The sequence below is a fragment of the Larus michahellis genome, chromosome 1 (genome assembly GCF_964199755.1).
Source record: "Larus michahellis chromosome 1, bLarMic1.1, whole genome shotgun sequence".
NCBI lineage: Eukaryota > Metazoa > Chordata > Aves > Charadriiformes > Laridae > Larus > Larus michahellis.
Window position 1 is genome coordinate 107532578 of NC_133896.1, and position 15632 is coordinate 107548209.

Sequence of the window (15632 nt, forward strand, 5' to 3'; positions counted from 1 at the left end):
GATGTGTTACTACTAGAAAGCAGGTGTCCACTAAGTTGGGTAGCGTCTAGCAAACAGGAGTGTTGGGTAAAGCTCCCAGCTTCTTGTAGGGAGGCTGAATGTATCTAGTGTTCAGCTTTGGCCATGAGCAAAAGGTTTGTGTGTTCAGCAGAAGAACAGGAAACGTGCCACTTTCTAGCTAAGCAGATCAGGAGAAGATAACTTTGTTTGAGGGAGAGGTATCGTTATGCAGGGTTGTGCGCTATATAATTGCACAATCTGCTGTCATGCATGAACAGAGCTGTTCAATAGCATGGCCCTGCCTTGTCCTGACATCATGTCTGTGTTGGAAATCCGTTTGGAATGAAAAATCCCACATTCCCCAAGTGACCTCGTAGTCTCTGAGCAAAAGGCTGAGTTGCAGTGGAGACTTCACAGTCTCAGTGGTGCCAGAGACGGGAGCTCAGTCACCAGACTCAAAGCAGCTAAAGGATGAGAAGTCAGCCATGAAGCAAACTTATTTCCAAATGAAATAACATTTTTAAAGTGCAGACCTCTCTCCACGGTTCTTTGAAGGCAAGAAAAAGTCACTGTGAGTAACAGTGTTACTCTCATTAGCTGCTACTATTTCTAGCACTGTTTTTTTGGAGATGGAAGTACTCAGCACTTCTATATGTTGCCTAATGAGAGCATAAATGCTGGGCCAGATAGCCAGGTTGGGAGTGTTGGCCATTATCAGTCTGGCGCTGTTAGTGTTGCAGTTCTTTTGCAGATTCAGCGCATGTCGCATGCTGCGTGTGAGGTCCAGTCTTCTAGACCTTTGGTTTTATGATCTACACCTTTCTTTCACATCCATTGCTTTCGTACTACAAAGGCAGCCCTGACTTCCAGCATTACCCTGATGCCTGAGAGAATCAAGTCCCCTTCTTGGTCTCCTGCTCTGCCCTCTCCTCTTCATCCCCATCTCCAACAACCATTTTCCTGTGTAGCCCCAGTACAAGAGGAATTCCTCATTGGCCATCTTCACTTAGGCCATTTTCTGTGGCCATTTTCTTCAGTGGTAGGAGGCCCTAGTGAGCTGGAGAATCTGTCCCAGAGCTCGGCGGTGCCTTTGTAAAAGGCATCCTGTTGAACCGACTCTGTGTTTTTCCTTGAATCAGAAACGTCCATCAAATTCAGTGTGCCCTATGTTAAAAGGCTCTGCACCCTAGTGATAGCAAAAAGAAAGTCACTCCGATCATTTGGATGAAGGTAACATATACCCAATGATCGGTGACTTGAATATAATTTCTGCATCTTGCAATCTGTTCTGCAACTTGCCAGACAGTATTTGATATTTGGATAGTGTTTGCAAATGGCAGATAGAAGGTTAATGTGGAATGTCTCTTGACAGTAGCTGGATGTAATTTAAAGATGGACTACAGCCATGTAGTTACAGACCAGATTTGGGTTTTGGCTCATTATATCAGAGAGATAAGGCCCAGAAAGGGATATGCACATTCAGCCAGAGCTGAGTTTTCCAAAAAGACAGTTTCAGTCTGAAAAGGGATGGGCAGTTTAACGTCTGAACCATCTGGCCTCTGTGATGCACCAGCTTGCAGGCACTCTTTAAAGGTGTGATGTCATTTAGTATTCCCTCTCTTACTGCTTCCCAGAGGAGGGATGAGGGTGGCAGTGATGACCAGTCACTCATGTATTAATCCTAGTTTATCTCAGTAGCATATAGCAAAACAAAGCAACAAAGGTATTCCTTACTCTCCCTCACTAGAGGACTATTCCTCTTGTTCATCAAACTGTGCCTTTTCTTGTTCACTTCATGTTCTTGGGACTTGTGCCTTCTCCTCTGCGTGTCCTCTCTCCTTCCCATCTTTTATGTAGCACAGGCTGAAAAATGTCATGTATAGACCCCTACAACTTCTGTAGTAAGAGAGTGATTTATTAAGGTGTTAAGAATATGACCTTCATTCCAAGCACATGCATAGAAATTGATTTTTCTTTTGTGTCTCCAAACTGGTCCTCTTGCAAAATGTGATTCTTTTTCCATCTCTCACTTACCCTTTAGCTCTTTTGAAATTCAGTTTGAAAAACGTCATCTCTGCCTCCAGTTGTGCTTTGGACATTGGGGGGACGCAACTCAGCTTAAAAGCTGCTTGGGAAGACAACTGCTGAAATGAGGCTCTGAACTTACATGGGCACCAATGCCCAGAAACCCTGAAGAGAGGCCTGAAACCATTGGTTTGAAGATACAGAACTTTGTGGCCCTCAGGATACCTCATTCAAATGACAGCTTTTCTAGAGACAGAGCGTCTCCCAATGCCATTCCGGGGAATTAAATTCATTGTTGAGTCTGCATAAAGAGAGAGGAGAGCTACTTGCTGCTTCATCACTTTATGAGCCTGGCATCTGTATCATTGCTTAGCAGATCTTGCTGCCAGTAATCCTCTTTTTCTTCAGAGCTGAGCACCAAGAGCACATTCTGAGCAATTCGTACAGAAAGACTACAAAAATAACACCTCAGAATAAAGTTATATCCTTTGGCTTATAATCAAAACTCATAGGGCAGTTGTACTTGTGGATGCGTTACTGAGCCTGCGATTTTTCTCTTCTGCAGGCTCTCCGGCATTTTTGCAGGTGGCTGGGGGCAGGCGAGTGCCCCTGGGGTAACGTTCCTCTTTGCTGGGCTGCTGGAATTTGTCTACACTCCTTAACAAAACAGTTTGTTTTAGACATTTTTGATGCATGTGCAAGATGCACTTGGAGCAAAAACTAAGCAGAACCAAGACACTGAAAGTTGAGGTTGTAAAATTGGTATTTCTCACCTCTGATTAATATTTACACATGATCTTGTTTTCCCATACTGCCTCTTTTTCCAGGTAAAAGATGTTAAAGAGCAGCCCAAAGTATCTGGCAATGCCAAATGCAGATCCAGTACCTCAGTGACGGCCTGTGCTGGAAATCAGCAATGCGACTTGGCTGTCAGAGCTGCGTGTAGGATAATGAATTAATTCAATTAGTTCTGCCACCGTCAGAGATGTTGGCCCTCACTTTTCACCTGTGACACCACAACACCTAAAGACTAGTGAGTGGGGACACACACAGAGCTGTGCTGAACCATGGCAAAATTGCAGAGATGCTTCAGTCCCTGCTTAACTGTGCAAACTCCCATTTATGCATGTATTAGGTTTTCACTGCCTGTTGCCTGTTCCTCTCCCCCCTCTGCTTTTTCACGTTCAGTGGATTCTCCTCTCTGTGTCTCTGCCTCTCTTTCTCTATTTTTTTCTCCCTATTGTTCCCCACGTCACTAACTGTCACTCACTTCATAAAGCCGTCTGGCTCGGAGCTTAAATATTGCAGGGCAACTAAAACCCACCATCAGAGCCAATTCAGTCATATCTGCTCAGTCGTGCGACAAGATTGGGACTTTTAGGGTAGGGAAGAAGAGAGACAAAAGTTCACTCTTCCCTGCAGAGTGCCAAGAGAGGAGGGGGACACATTTCTTCGGTGGAGCCTTTCGCAGCGGCAAGTTGCTTGCTCAACGTCCTTAACCTATACGGTCTTTTTCGCTGGTAGCGTGCTCAGGTTGCAACTTCTGGAAGCGCAGGGTGGGGGGTTTGCAACAAGCCCATGCGAGTTAAGAGCACGAGTCTGTTGGCTCCGAGTGGGCTGAGGCAGTCTTTCCTCATGACAGGGAATTTAAGGGAGAAGGTGACTGCCTAAAATCATTGCTTGCACCTTTTTTTGAGACTTGAGGGGCTGATTGCTCACAGGTGGAATCCTAGACATTTGAACTGGTTGTACCACTCATCTTTAGTCCACCCAAAACTGTTCCTTGCAGCTGAACCGAGTGAGCGACCTCAAACCACCTCACTTGCAGAAAACAGAGAGGATGGTCATGACAGATTTTTGAAAAACGTGACTAGTTTGGAAGTGATTCCAGGAAGAGCTTAGCCAAATGTAGCAAGCTGCAAGCGAGACATTTGATGGAGTTAGACAGGAAACATTTTTCCTTCTCTTGTACAGTCAGTTTTCCGTATGATAAGGTTTATCACATCTCGAATGTTGCTCTTGCATGCTGCAGTGGAAACATTCAAATGGTAGCTGTGGATATCAGCGTGACTCACAAAGAAAGAAAGGGATGGAGTTATCTGCGGTGCCTGGGGGACAATGAAGTTTATGTTGTGTGTAGTTGTGTTTTTTACAGAGTTGCACATGATTGGTAACTGTCGAGTGTACTTTGCTCTGTGAATTTGCAGAAAGAGATTGTTTAAATCAGTTTAGATAATGTATGTAAACAGCATAATCTTCTGCTAGACTTGTTAATGTAAGTGCTGACATTAACACACTCTTTTACACAACTTTAATGACTGAGAAAGTAGCAATTTTCTTTGGTGATTAAATTATATGTTTGCTGCTTACGCATGCAAGGTGTTTGTGCGAGCTGAAGGACTGTGTTTTGTTCTTTGTTTTCTAACATGGGTGTCTGGGGTTAAGATTTTACAAGGTTTGAAGGCAAGGGAAACGAGTCCATCTTGTTTTAGAAAAATGACATTAGAAAGATTTTTTTTGTTGTCGAAAATTTGTGAAATTCCCCAGAATTCCCCAATTGTGAAATTCTCAATATTTTGTGTGTTTTTCTATGTGTGAACACATACACACGGTAGTTGAAACAGACTGGTATGAGTTGGTGTGTTGTAACATATGGCATTACAAATATATCCCAGTGCTATCTGGAGGAGGGAAGTTTAGATACTCAGATTTCCATGCTGTTGACTGTCCCTTCTTTTTCCCAGCACTTGGGTACACGTGTCTGCACTTAGGAAACTATAGATGGAGGCAGTATCTAAGAGATGAACTTCTAGATCCCTGTGGACAGCTATTTTGTGAATAATGTTCCCTGTTTCACTTGTCATAGTCCGTAAGTTGTTTTTTTCTGGATCACTGTAATATTCTGCATTCCTCAGAGACTTCAGACTGCTGTGATGCATTAAATCAGCCCATCCCAAACAAGTTTCCTCTTTATTTCCCTCATTCGTAGATTTTTCCTTGCCTAAACGTATATAGTGGGAAGTTTAGGATACACAGGATGAAGTCCTGGCCTAGAAATAATTTCTTATCATTCAAAAATAACGACACATGTAATGTTTGACTTGCATTACTTGAAAACAGCCATAGGGTATCTGTAGGTGGCTTTCAGCTCTGTGTTAGTCTGAGATAGCGGCACTGACATTTGAGAGAGAGAAAATGGTATTTTAGGTCCCAGTTGTAGAACTTTGTGTTTCTTTCCGTCTTGGTTCTGATGTCCGTGTGGCAACTGAATTCAGAAGAGGATACAAAGAATAACCCCAATAACACTGAATAATTATATTGTATATAATGCATACTATATAGCAAAACTAGTATGTATGGTAGTTATTAAGCTTTTACAATATTACTAACATAGTAATGATGTTGTTATTGCTATTCTTACCTAACAGAGTGATTTCTAATGTAGAATTAATGTTTGCAACCTATAGGGAATTCAGGTTTGTGTAGGTGCAAGATGGTCACCAGTTTGAGGTCTCTTTGACCCGTGTGTGGTTCTGCTGCAGAAGAGCTTGGGTGCTTGAAACCTTCATTCTCTTTTCTAACCGCTGCAGCTGCCTGCTGATAAATCTGTTCTACTGTACTGCTGGCGAGTGTTTGTACGTGTACAAAATCTAAGCAGGCACACGCAACGAAGCCTACAAGGCACCACAGAAGACTCTTACCTGGAAAAAGAGTTAAATATACTCCCCAGCTGATAAGTAATTGCCCATTTAGAGACAGGGAAGAAAGAATTTAGCAAGCAGTTTGCTCTGGCTTCCCAGCCCTTCTTCTGCTAATAAATCATTGGGATCAGGCAATAAGCAAGCAAGCAACCTTCTTTCTGTTCTCAAAGCATATTAGGGAAACACTAGTTGAAAGCAACAACAGGCATCAGTGGGAAAACCTGAAATCTTTTAAATTTAGCATAATTTGTGGTCATTCTCTTTCTTTTTTCTTTCCTTAGACAGTAAGAAATGGGTGACTGGAGTTTCTTGGGGAACATTTTAGAGCAGGTGAACGAGCAGTCCACTGTCATCGGGAGAGTTTGGCTCACAGTGCTCTTCATTTTCCGCATCTTGATCCTGGGAACAGCTGCCGAGCTAGTGTGGGGAGACGAACAGTCAGACTTTGTGTGCAACACCCAGCAACCTGGTTGCGAGAACGTCTGCTATGATGAGGCCTTTCCCATCTCCCACATCCGGCTCTGGGTCCTGCAGATCATTTTTGTATCCACGCCTTCGCTAATGTACTTTGGGCATGCAGTGCACCATGTCCGCATGGAGGAGAAGAGGAGAGAGAGAGAGGAAGCTGAGAAGCGACAGCAAGCTGAGGTGGATGAAGAGAAGCTGCCCCTGGCTCCAAATCAAAACAAAGGCAACAACCCTGATGGAACCAAGAAGTTTCGCCTGGAGGGTACCCTCCTGAGAACCTACATCTTCCACATCATTTTCAAAACCCTCTTTGAGGTAGGATTCATAGTAGGTCAGTATTTCCTGTACGGCTTCCGAATTCTGCCCCTTTACCGCTGTGGGCGGTGGCCCTGTCCCAATCTTGTGGACTGTTTTGTCTCCAGGCCCACGGAGAAGACCATCTTTATTATGTTCATGCTGGTGGTGGCTTCCGTGTCCCTCTTCCTCAACCTGGTGGAGATCAGTCACTTGATCCTGAAAAGGATCCGGAAGGCTCTGAGAAGACCAGCGGAGGAACAGATTGGGGAGATCCCAGAGAAGCCCCTCCATGCCATCACAGTCACCTCCATCCCTAAGGCCAAAGGCTACAAGCTGCTGGAAGAAGAGAAGCCGGTGTCTCACTATTTCCCTCTCACGGAAGTAGGGGTTGAGCCCAGTCCCCTTCCATCAGCCTTCAATGAATTTGAGGAGAAGATTGGTATGGGACCGTTGGAGGATCTCTCCAGGGCATTCGATGAGAGGTTACCATCGTATGCACCAGCGAAGGAACCGGAAGAGGAGAAGGTAAGAGCAGAGGAAGAGGAGGAACAAGAAGAGGAGCAGCTGGGACCTCGGGAAGAGCCAGGGGTGAAGAAAGCAGAGGAGGTGGTGAAAGATGAAGTGGAAGGGCCTTCAGCACCTGCTGAACTCGCCACTGATATGAGACCCCTCAGCAGGCTAAGTAAAGCCAGCAGCCGGGCCAGGTCAGATGATTTGACTGTATGAAGGTGCAGGATAAGCACATGAAAAGGAAAAAGTTGAAGAGAAAAGGAGAGATAGAGAAAGAATCAAAAGATATTTTTAAGCAAAGTGCTAAAACGGCCATTTGAATATTATTTCCTCTTGAGTTTCTCAACTGGAAAGGTACTATCATGGTAACTGTGCCTTATTTGCCCTGTATGCCCATTTGAAAAGGAACATTTCCCTGTTTCCACATGCCAGCTCACTCCTTACGCTCCTTAGTAATATTTATACTATACACAAACTGATGTATTTTAAAACCTAACGTGGCAGTGAAACCAAAATGTCACCACTGTGAACGTATTTACTGGAAGCTCTGTGTTCCACATTTCTCTAGGAACGTGGGGAAGATCTGTCCCCTCAGACAGCAAGGGGGAAGACTGACCAACAAGTGTATTTAGTATTTCTTTTTCTGTTGCCGCCTATGGCATGCTGAGCAGATGTCCCCTTTGCTGTTGGCATGGAATTGCAGTTACTTAATTCACAAAGTGAATTTTGTGCTTAGTACCACCATACTAAAATAGTTAGCAGTATTTCCCCTCTCTTTTCTGAAAATAAAGGCCAAAATGTCCCCAGTTCCTCTGTGAACGCAAATCTGAATTACGTAAAAATATTTTCCCTTTGCCAAAAATATTTCTGCTTTTCAAGTGACATTGACAGTGGGCAAGGTTAACAGTAGCTCTCTACGACAATTTAGCAGATGCCCACAGATGGATTATTTGTTCCCAAGAGGGTCATCCAGCCCTGAGCCTATTTCAGAGCACTGGAAAGAATAAATTCAAATGGTATTTTTTACTTGTAGTCTTGTGACTTAAAGATCTGAAACTCAATTTAGCAAAGCAAACGTGGGAAGGCTTCTGTGAAAGGAGGAAACGTACAGCCCCCAGAGCATGAAACCAAATACATGCCTTCATGGCACGATCCTGACATGTGCTCAGTTCCTGGAGCTCCCAAACTTACAGGGCACTCAGCAAATCTCAGGTACAGAGTCCTGAAGGCACCTGTGAATCTAAACCAGGGGTCTGGGTAACTATGTGACTATTCAAACCTCTAAATACAAAACTGGTTGTTCAAGTTGGAAAAGTCTGATATGATAATAGTCTTTTGACATCCTTTGTTTTTAATTTGACAGACAGGGGTCTGCTTCCCTATTAAATGCCAAAGTCTCAAGTAAAACAAGGCCTTTCAAAAGATGATTTAGACCTTTTGTGCCAACAGGTCTGTACAGAACTCTCAGAGCCTCAGCAAAATCTTTTTTGTTACAAAAGGCAGAAAAGCATGTGCTTGCAAATGTGTAATTGTCTGCGGATTTCTAATTTTAGGACTACAGCAGCACCTTTTGGCTGGGACAGTGCAGCAATGCGTTCAAAGGCTTCAGGTTCACAGCTATGTCCCCCCAGAACTGAGCCTCATTCCAGAAAAGCGCAGGTATGCACTCTCATCTGCTCTGCTCTGCAAACCTCAGACCCTGCCAGCTAAGCAAATTCCTTCTGCTGGGCTGAAGCCCATCCCATTGTTCCTAGGGCAGGCTCTAATCCAGCTCAGGGGAAAAAAAAAAAAAAGGTCTTTGGCATAATGCATAAAACTCTCATCCCGCCATTAGCTAGAAAAGACCCCCTGCGGTCTCCCATTGCAGCAGGGCTGACTCCCAGCCCGCTGAAGTCAAATGGGTGTCTGAGAGAGCTCTGGGTAGGCTTGGGCTCATACCTCCAGTCCTGCTGCCCTGTGTCCCAGCCCCAGCAGCCACCAGTGCAGTCAGGTCTGTCACTCACTGATCCAACCTGTTTGGTGGAGTTCCCCTGCCTTGTTCCGCAGCTGCCCTACACGAGCGCCAAGGTGGCTAGACTTGACTGCTGAGTGAAGTACGCTGTACATATGTAGAAAGTTTGCAGGGTGCATTGGGATTCTTCAGCGCCAGAGAGGTGCCACATTTATTTTTTTCTTTAAATATACTATTAATCCTTTTGCTCCTTTTGGGCCTCTGTATTTTCCCAAGGTTTCCAGCCTGAGGTCAAAATCTTTGCTCCTTGGACAAAGGCTGTTAGGTTGTCTTTCCTTGTGAAGGAAGACTGGAAAGTACCTCCTCAGTTTTGGGAAGGAATATGTCAAAGCAACGCATGCAAAAGAACATGCACAGAGAGAATCTGGAGGCCACCGTTTATCCACTCTCTTAATACAGAAACAGGAGAACAGTTAACACAAATGAAAGGCAACTGAGGAATGAGAATGTTTTTCAGCAGGAAGAGAGTCCACTGTGCCCAATTCAAGACACTAGAATTCAAGAAAGGGCAAAGATTTAGATGAACAGCAAAATCACCACACTTCAACTAGATGAGGTCTATTACTTTTTATTTTCTTCACAGAAAGGTATAAGAGAGTTTTAATGGTTCTAAGCATAAACCAGCCCGCTTGTTGGGGGTTGGAAACACACTCTTCTGCAAGTAAAAATCAAAACTCTGAAACGGTTCAGTATGAGGTATCTTCTACCTTCTTCGGAGCATCTAACCCTTTCAGATACCAATGCACTGGACTAGATGAATTACCCCCACCCTTGTTTACTTCTAATTACTTGACAAGTCCTTTTACATACTAGGTATTTTAATAACCATCCCCGTTCCTGACCTCTGACGTGCATACCTTCATTAGAGCACTGGACTGCGTAAGAAGACTGCTTATTCATCAGAGGTATATGGTTCACAATATCATCAGATGTTGAGTATGTCATTCTTTTTCACTGGAGTGCCTCAGTAAAGTGCACTATACGCAAGGTACTCAATGGACACTCTGTCGTTCTTTCTTCCTCCGGGTCACAACAGCACAATGAAACAAGCCAGCGTTGTCCTCCTGCATCCAGTCAACTGCGTGTTGATTTATTATTTTTTTTCAAGCCAGTTTTCAAGGACTCTGCCAGGCTGCCAGTGAACCTGTGCCACCAAGGACGAGACACAGCATCAAGACAGCGCTTCTTGGCAAACTGGGCAGGGAACTAACAGTCTGGTCTTCTGGCATTCAGCCTCATCTCTGCAACGAAATCACTGTGGGACTGTCAGCAAGTCATTCTTCCTTCTTGTACAATCATGAATCATTTTCTACCTCACAAAGACAATGTGAGGCTCGATACATTGTCCTAGTAATAGAATGGGAGGTCCTTGGATGGGAGGCCCTACAGATGAGCAAAGGATTGTTGCTATTTCTGGATGTGATAGCATATAAACATGTTTTATTCCCTCTCAGTGAGACAAATTTAATCATTTATTCAAGAAATTCCTAGTGAAGTTGCATAACAGCCTCAGAGCTGTGGATTCAGTGTATGATTCCACTCGAAAAATAATTAAGCAAAACATAGAAATATATGTCAAGAACAGGGAAAATTATCTTCTTGGGAAGGGGGAAGTCACTGGACAATTAGAGCCACGCCTGGATCATTTAAAGGTGTGTGTACCCCCTTAGCTCTCTGTGCAAATAAATTACTTCCTGATCACATGGCTCTCTGCAAGGAGCATAACATGCAAGTGTCAAAATCACCAAAGGAGGTGAAAATAGAAGAGAAAGGTAGTGTCTTAGCTTACAATAGCATGTGGGAGTTGGTGTTCTCTAGTGTCTAGAGCAGTGGACCTAGGATAATAATCTTAGATTTATTTCCAACTCTGCTTCTGACTTGCTGTGATAATCACTTTACCTCTCAGTGCCTGTTTTCTCCACCTGTAATGTGGGTGTAAGAATTTCCACCTACCTCACAGGGATGTTGTGAGGCTTCCTTAATTCTGTTTGTAAAGTGAGTAGGAATGATCTGATGAAAAGCACTGCTGAAATGCATGGTATCCTTGTTATTTCCCGGCAGAACTGCTAACTTGGTTACTATATGACTCCTCGACCAGAAGGACAGTAGATTGAAAATGTGAGCGCTGCATTGCACTGACAACATCAACACAGATGTGGATTTGCCATGAGTAAAAAAAACCTCCATTGATCCCCCACCCCTTTCTCCTACCTTAGCCTTGGCCTGGACAGATGAAGCAGCGACAGTGTGGTTACGTGGACCACTCTTCTCCATCCTCAGCATCCGTTCTGGGGCAGCATTTATAATTAAATCAGACAGTTCCTGGGAGGGGGGCGCAGGCTCGTGGAGGTCTAACAATTTTAAGGTCTTTGCGAGGCATGTGGGAGAGGGTGGTATAATGCAAAATATTGCTGGGCTTCTGTTAAAACCACTCAGTGCAAACTCCAAGTAAATTTTCCAGAGTCTCCATGAAGAGTTTACAATTGCTTATGGCACACAGGAAAAAAAAAGCCACGCTTCATGAACGGAAACCCACAAATTACCATGTTACACTGATTCTTTCCTCTAAGTGAGATAGATACCAGCGATTTCTTAGCCCTGAAACACAATGAGGTACAGATTCCTCCTCCTGTAGGAGGGGAGAGATCTAGGGGGAATCTCTGCTCTCTAGATCTGTGTGGGCATGAAATCTACTTAACTGAGGGAGGAAAGTCCAGTCTGTCCTGCCACTCAGTAACTCACTGACTGTGCAGTTTTACATTTAAAGAGCGGCTGTGTCACACAACACTGAAAAAAAAAGTGGCAGTTTGCTGTTTTGTATAGAAAATGGCTTTTCAGGCTGACAACTGAAAGTAATCCTAGCCTAGGCGTAGTTTTGTTTAGTAAAGGCAGGAACATCCATGAGAACTAGACTAAAGCCTTCCTATAAGCCCGAGGCAGTTGTGATAAAACAGTATATGGTGCCAGATCTCCTGAGGGCCGGGGCTGGATAAGCGTACCAAAACCAGGGAACTTGTCTAAGTATTGGAATAATTTTTTTCCCCCAACAGAATGACACTACCGTTTCTTAGGCTCTGTGCGCGCGCTACACCTTTTAACATGGCTCAGGAAAGGCTTTTTGCCAACACCAAATGTGCTTATAGTCAACTAGTAACCATGGCAAATCAATGTGTGTTGACTTGCCAAGATATAGCCTGGCACACAATCCCTTCTTGCAACTAGCTTGGCGTGCACCTATTTCAGCAGAACAGGCAAGACTCACGTCTCTGCCAACAATTCGAGTTTTTCTCTCATCAGCTTGATAGACAAAGAGACATTGAAGGTTTGTTCAGCCTAGAGAGGAGGGGGCTAGGAGGGTGGGGAGGTCTAGCTGCTGTCTTTGGGTGCCCAACTTGGGGGAGCTACAGGGAAGATGGAGCCAGGCTCTCGACAGGGGTGCACAGCAACAGATAAGAGGCAACGATCACAAGGAGCAGCAAGGAAAATTTTGACTAAAAAATGCCAACAAGGAAAAAAATTGTTCAAATGGAGAGTGGTTCAACACTAAAGCGGGTGCCCAGAGACGTGGTGGGATGTCCATCCTTGGAGGATGAAGCCTGACTGGGAAAAGCATTGAGCACCCTGGTCTGACTTTGATGTTGCACTGAGCCCAAGTTTGGACCAGCTGGTCCCTTCCAGCCCGACCTCTCCATCCCATGGGAGGCTGAAAGCTCAGTGCAGCCGCTGCATGGTGGAACAATGAGTGTGGGGCACTTTCTGCCTCGCTGGAATGTTCTGGTAGAGTTTGCTTAGACTGTCCCAGCAGGCAACACCAACTAACTGGGCACCGCAGCAGACACCAACACACAAACACAATCAGCTGATGTTTGGTAGCTAGAAAAGCTGCTTGAGGCAAGAAACATGTGTTGTGTAACTGGTTTGGAAAGAGCATTACAAATAAAAAAAAAAAAAAAAAAAAAAAGAGTGTGCTTGTCAACAGAGAAAATCATGGAAACATAAGGGGCTTAGGTCTTTCCAGCTCCCTTTAATTTCAGTGTCAAGTGTGCCTTTAAACCCATCTGAAAGTGCAGAGGAGTGCATTTTAATGTTCTGTCAACAAAAAACTGGTGTATTTTAAAGCTTGCTGATCTGTGATGAAGCAGAACTGAATAGAAATGGTGATTACAGACCTACTGACAGAACATTTTGAAAAAAAACAAAGAAAGACTGTTGGCCTTTGCCTTGCTAGATCCAGCCTGGCACAGTAAAAGCAAAACAAGCCATTTATTGGAGGAAAGGCTATATTGCTTGGAAAAGTCATGGAGTAGCCTACCGAAAAACTTTTAAGTCAATACAGCAAAGAATTTGTGGTGAAACATCAAACAGAAAAGTTGGTTCCTGTGGTGTTTCCCTGAAGCTTGGGGGACAGTTGGAGGATGACTGAGATAAGGAAAACCAGTTACAAATGAGCATATGAAAAAATCCTGGATTACAGGCAGCTGTGGGGCAGAGGCCGTGCAGGAGGGCAGCAGGGAATCCCAGGACGCAGTGCAGGATGCCAGCTGATGGGCAGGCTGCAGGCAAAGGCCGAAGGGAAGAAGACTGCAAGCTCATCGGCCGACTACCTCATTGTAAGGACAAGGCAAGCCAACCTGACACACAAATGAAACCCAGCCTGTCACCAAATCTGGTATTTATCGATTTTAAGGTCAGCAACTTTAAAATAATTTAATTGAACTTTTTTGCACTGGTTCCTCTACTTACCTGGTAGAATCGAGAACCATAACTAGCACAGGCAAAGCTTTTTTTTCCCAGTCCTTTACTTAGGTATATGAAGAATTACTGGAACAAAAATATTTAGTGAAGTTTCTTAATAAACATATGTTAGTTCAAAGAAAAGTCATAGAAAACCCCATAAAGGAATTAACCTATTGCCAGTGAAGATCATCACCCGAACTCAACCACAAATAAATTCAAAAGAAATTCAGAAATTGGAATGATGTCGGATTACTCTGAGCTTCAGAGCTCCTATTTATGAAAACCTCTGGAGAGAAAAGAAAATGGATGGCCGGCTGCCAGCTAAGCCTATTTGTCATGAGTATGCCCTGTAGCACCTTCTGGAAACCTGTGCTATTTCTAAATATACTCTTGGCCGACAAACTGCTTTAATTCAATATGCTCCACCTTTCTGCTTTACTTGAAAGACTTGACTTTAGTTCCCTCTATAAACTGAACATAAAAGAGCTATATTCACACTTTAATATGTAGAAGTATAAAACATGGAACTGAGCGGAAACCTGTCAATTTACTGGCCAGCCCTTCTTCCTCATGCGTTGCCTCTCCTCTCTGGCCACCTCCATCTGTACTGTGTTTAACGAAACTACCAGCCTCTCACAACCGAGAAGTTGCCTTTGTACCTGTGGAGTGCCACAGACCCTTCTCCCCACACATGCACATCAGCTAAGGAAGAACAACACGGAATAAATTTCCCATTTTCTTTTTATGCTTCTTGTCTTCCCTGAAAGAAAAGTCCTGGGGTTGGGAGGTGGATATGAGTTTTGCCAGTAGGAATTATCTTATTCCCTGTGTGTTTCTCCCAAGGCTCAGAGATGAGTAATTTACAGCTAAGCAGAGGCACGTTTCAAGTCTATTTATAAACACATGTAAAGAAGAAAGCTTAAAGACCTATGACCAAACTCTGCCTTGTTTTTTAACCTTGTGTTGAAGCAAGCAGAGCTGCCAAGGTGTAAACAAGAGCAGAATTTGGCTTTGTATAATTCATTTTTTAAAGGATTTCCTGTTAACTTACGTCTTTAAAAAACAACCCAAAACTAACCTTGCCCCACAACCTACCAATATAGAACAAAACAACTACAAATCCCTCCAAGCTCAGGAATCTCAACACTTTAGGAAAGACCAGCTTCTAAGTAGCAGATACATAAAGGAAGAACAGGGAAGCTCAGGTCTCAGCTCTACATTAATTGGCGGCAATACCAGAAGCTGTAAAAAAGAAAAGAAAAAGGCTCAGATCAGATACAGTAATCTGCTCCCTCAGTTCATTTCCCCATGAAAGCTGAATGTTTTTTCCTCTTTGCAATGCTGTAGACAAGGAGACAAATTTAAAACCAAGACGACTGGCAGCAAGACAGAAAGCCAAACAATCAAAGAGCCTGTGGGACTAATTTGGTGACTCGGCACAACCTAACATAGATTCGTTTTCCTAGTGAAATGAGTTGTAATGAATAAAGGTTCCTGATTTTCAATCAGCAGGGGCTCTGTGCTTTGTTAAACTCCCAACTAACCCTGTTTGATTCTTTCTCTTCCCGTACAATTTATTATTCCAAATGTAGTGTTTTGAGTGGCAAAGGTGAGGTGTGTTTTTAAGAGGTGGGAAAAAAAAAAAAAGATACGGATGCCATGAAGTTCAAATGGGGACGTGGCACGAAGGATTGGCTCTCACTCACGCCGATAGGCATCAGGAAATTCCCTGTTTGAACTTTTACTTCCCTTCTGGCCCCATGCCTGGGTACATTATAACTGCATGCCCTAAAAGGCATCCCCAGCCTCATGCCGGCTCTCGGCACAGCGAGATGCCAAAGGGCCCCAGGTGGGACACACCAATCTCCCCTTTGGTGGGGAGA

At 43.9% G+C, this 15632-nt stretch overlaps 1 protein-coding gene across 15 annotated transcripts in view; it reads left to right on the plus strand.

Moving 5' to 3' along the window:
• The window catches only part of GJA8 (gap junction protein alpha 8), a 47708-nt gene extending 32451 nt beyond the window's left edge, over nt 1-15257 (plus strand). For 9 of the 15 annotated variants that reach the window (XM_074598854.1, XM_074598821.1, XM_074598873.1 and 6 more), the window contains one exon: nt 6008-8697. In XM_074598854.1, the coding sequence (XP_074454955.1) occupies nt 6018-7217 (1200 nt within the window). In that variant the 5' untranslated portion in view covers nt 6008-6017 and the 3' untranslated portion in view covers nt 7218-8697. Of the gene's footprint in view, nt 1-6007; nt 8698-9228 lie in introns of those variants that run through there. The other 6 variants (XM_074598781.1, XM_074598800.1, XM_074598789.1 and 3 more) reach the window with 3 other exon arrangements.
• The last annotated feature ends 375 nt before the right edge of the window (nt 15258-15632 follow it).